The sequence below is a fragment of the Elaeis guineensis genome, chromosome 3 (assembly GCF_000442705.2).
Source record: "Elaeis guineensis isolate ETL-2024a chromosome 3, EG11, whole genome shotgun sequence".
NCBI lineage: Eukaryota > Viridiplantae > Streptophyta > Magnoliopsida > Arecales > Arecaceae > Elaeis > Elaeis guineensis.
In genome coordinates, this window is record NC_025995.2 from 103,835,333 (window position 1) to 103,837,530 (window position 2,198).

Below are 2,198 nucleotides of genomic sequence, written 5' to 3' on the forward strand. Positions count from 1 at the left end.
TTCCGGAATATATGAAGAAAATTTGATTACTAGGGTTGCGTGCAACAATAAGACTATTAGGCGAATAAACGAAATAAAAAAAATGAGTCAATCCCTCAAATGTATTGATCTAATGCAGTGGCCGCGTATCCACGACGCCAAGGCTATCTCGGCAGCCGGACCGGACCGGACCGCGGACGGATACAACCTGGTCGTCCTTTCTATGTAACTCCTTGACAAAAACCAATTCCCATCCCAACTCGATCTCCATCTCTTCTCTCCGATTCCTGTTCTTCCTCCGCTCCTTTTCCCTCTCCATCTCTATTTCTCTCCTTTGTCCATCGAAGCCTAGGGTATTTCTTGTGAATGGTGAGCGATTACCTGACATCCCCTTCCCCCTTCTTCTCCTCCTCGTCGTCGTCGTCGTCGTCGTCGGAGAAGAGGGCGACCACCGCACGCGTTCATCTATCCTCCTCGACCTCCTCTTTCTCCTTCGGCTCCTGCATGCAGGGCTGGCACTATCGCTGCCTCGGCCTCGATCCCTCTTTCCAGCCCTCCCCCACCACCGATTGATCTCTATCATCCATCTTTTCTCCTAACAAGCGAGATCAGAACCGATTCCAACTTCTACGTTTTTTTTTTTTTTTTTCTTTTTTTCGATCGGCGCCGGAGGCGACAATGGGTCTCGTCGCACCGCCGTTCCAGATCAAGTTCGGGAAGAACCAGCGGATTCTTCGAGGAGGAGGCGATCGGGGTGGTGCCAGCAAGCGATTCCTCATCACCGTCAACGTTCTGGGCAGCGCCGGCCCCCTCCGCTTCCTCGTAAACGATGGGGAGCTGGTCGCCACCGTCATCAACACCGCCCTCAAGTCCTACGCTCGGGAGGGCCGCCTCCCTGTCCTTGGGTCCGATCTCAATAACTTCCTTCTCTACTACGCCAATTCTGAATCTGATGGTATGGCGTCGTCTCATCCTTCTTTCTTGATACTTTCGTCCCTCTGTTTGGGGTTTTATCATTGATTTGACGTTGTTCTTTTTCTGGTGGATCGGCAGCTTTGAACCCCTTGGAGTCGATCGACTCTCGCGGCACGAGGAACTTTGTGCTGTGCAAGAAGCAGGGGGTGGTGGATGAGCCTGCTTCCGAGGTGCTTGGGAGGAAAGGGAGCGGGAGCTGGAAGGCCTGGCTTAACAAGTCCCTCGGCTTGGGGATCTCTTCTTCTCATTAAATGATGAAGGCTTTTCTGTCATCCTTGCTGCCTTACTTTCTCCTATTGGAGGTTAGTTTGAAATAATGCTCTGCTAGATGGAGGCATGAGAACAGAAGGGGCAAGAGTGATTCGTTCCATCTATTTTTCGCTAGATTTTCTTGAGTCTGCGATGTTATTTTATTTCTTTATATTGAGTCTGTTGGGTCTTTTTGTTTGAGGTGATAATAAGTTTCTATTATGATTTGGAAACTCGAATCTCTGTTTCTTTGCTTTCTTCATTTGCTTTGAAGATGAATAGATTGTTTTCTACTGTTTTGAAGATGTTATTTTTGACCGTTGTTTCGGCGTTTAGTCTTTGGTCAGCCCTGCTTTGAGATCTCATTGCTTTCCCTTTCAGAGGAACTGTGCCAACAGTAGTTGAGATGGAAGTTTTGTGATTTAGTTTAGATGTGGTTATATGATGCTCCATAGAATGTGACAGTGAAGGCCTTAAAATTTGTTCGTTTTGGGAGATACGTTTTCAACAGGCCATTGATATTTGTTCTATCTGCTGCACCTACATGCGCTAAAGTTTACATTCTTTTGTTCCCGCTAATATGTTTGTTCATCTTTTGGACTCTAATCAAGAATCCAGCGCTTATCTTGTGGTGCCGTGCTTGTTGACCAGTTGTTCATAAGAAATATTAGTCAGACCTGCTGTCTCCTTGCACTTTTTGGAATGATAAAAATTGATGGTAACTATCTTCCAAGGATCAGTCCATTCTCCTTATTTTCTGCAGTTTTCTACCTTTATCATGCTGCTTCTGGGGTTTAGAATAATCAATCAGATAATAATCATTATGGTTGACACATGGTCTATTATTATTATGGTATGATGTCTTTCATAAAACCATCTTTTGTAATTGTTGGGCACTAATGCGTGAAATTATCTCAAATCAAGTTGGCATGACTAAATTGGCCGATATTATCAAAAAAAAATTGTGCCTCTCACCCCCCAACTAAAAAAGAAAA

The 2,198-nt window shown here is 45.4% G+C and overlaps 1 protein-coding gene across 1 annotated transcript; it reads left to right on the forward strand.

Annotated features, from left to right (window-relative positions):
* The first annotated feature begins 113 nt into the window (after window positions 1-113).
* LOC105041292 (uncharacterized) lies at window positions 114-2,198 on the forward strand. The gene is made up of 2 exons (XM_010918199.4): window positions 114-934; window positions 1,033-2,198. The coding sequence occupies exons 1-2, from the start codon at window positions 658-660 to the stop codon at window positions 1,203-1,205; spliced, it is 450 nt and encodes a 149-aa protein (XP_010916501.1). The 5' UTR covers window positions 114-657; the 3' UTR covers window positions 1,206-2,198.

Excerpts from the sequence above, each read along its gene's own strand:
- LOC105041292 (XM_010918199.4), top strand. The coding sequence starts at position 658 with ATGGGTCTCGTCGCACCGCCGTTCCAGATCAAGTTCGGGAAGAACCAG. Across the intron at positions 935-1,032 it reads CGCCAATTCTGAATCTGATG|CTTTGAACCCCTTGGAGTCG; the intron begins GTATGGCGTCGT and ends GTGGATCGGCAG.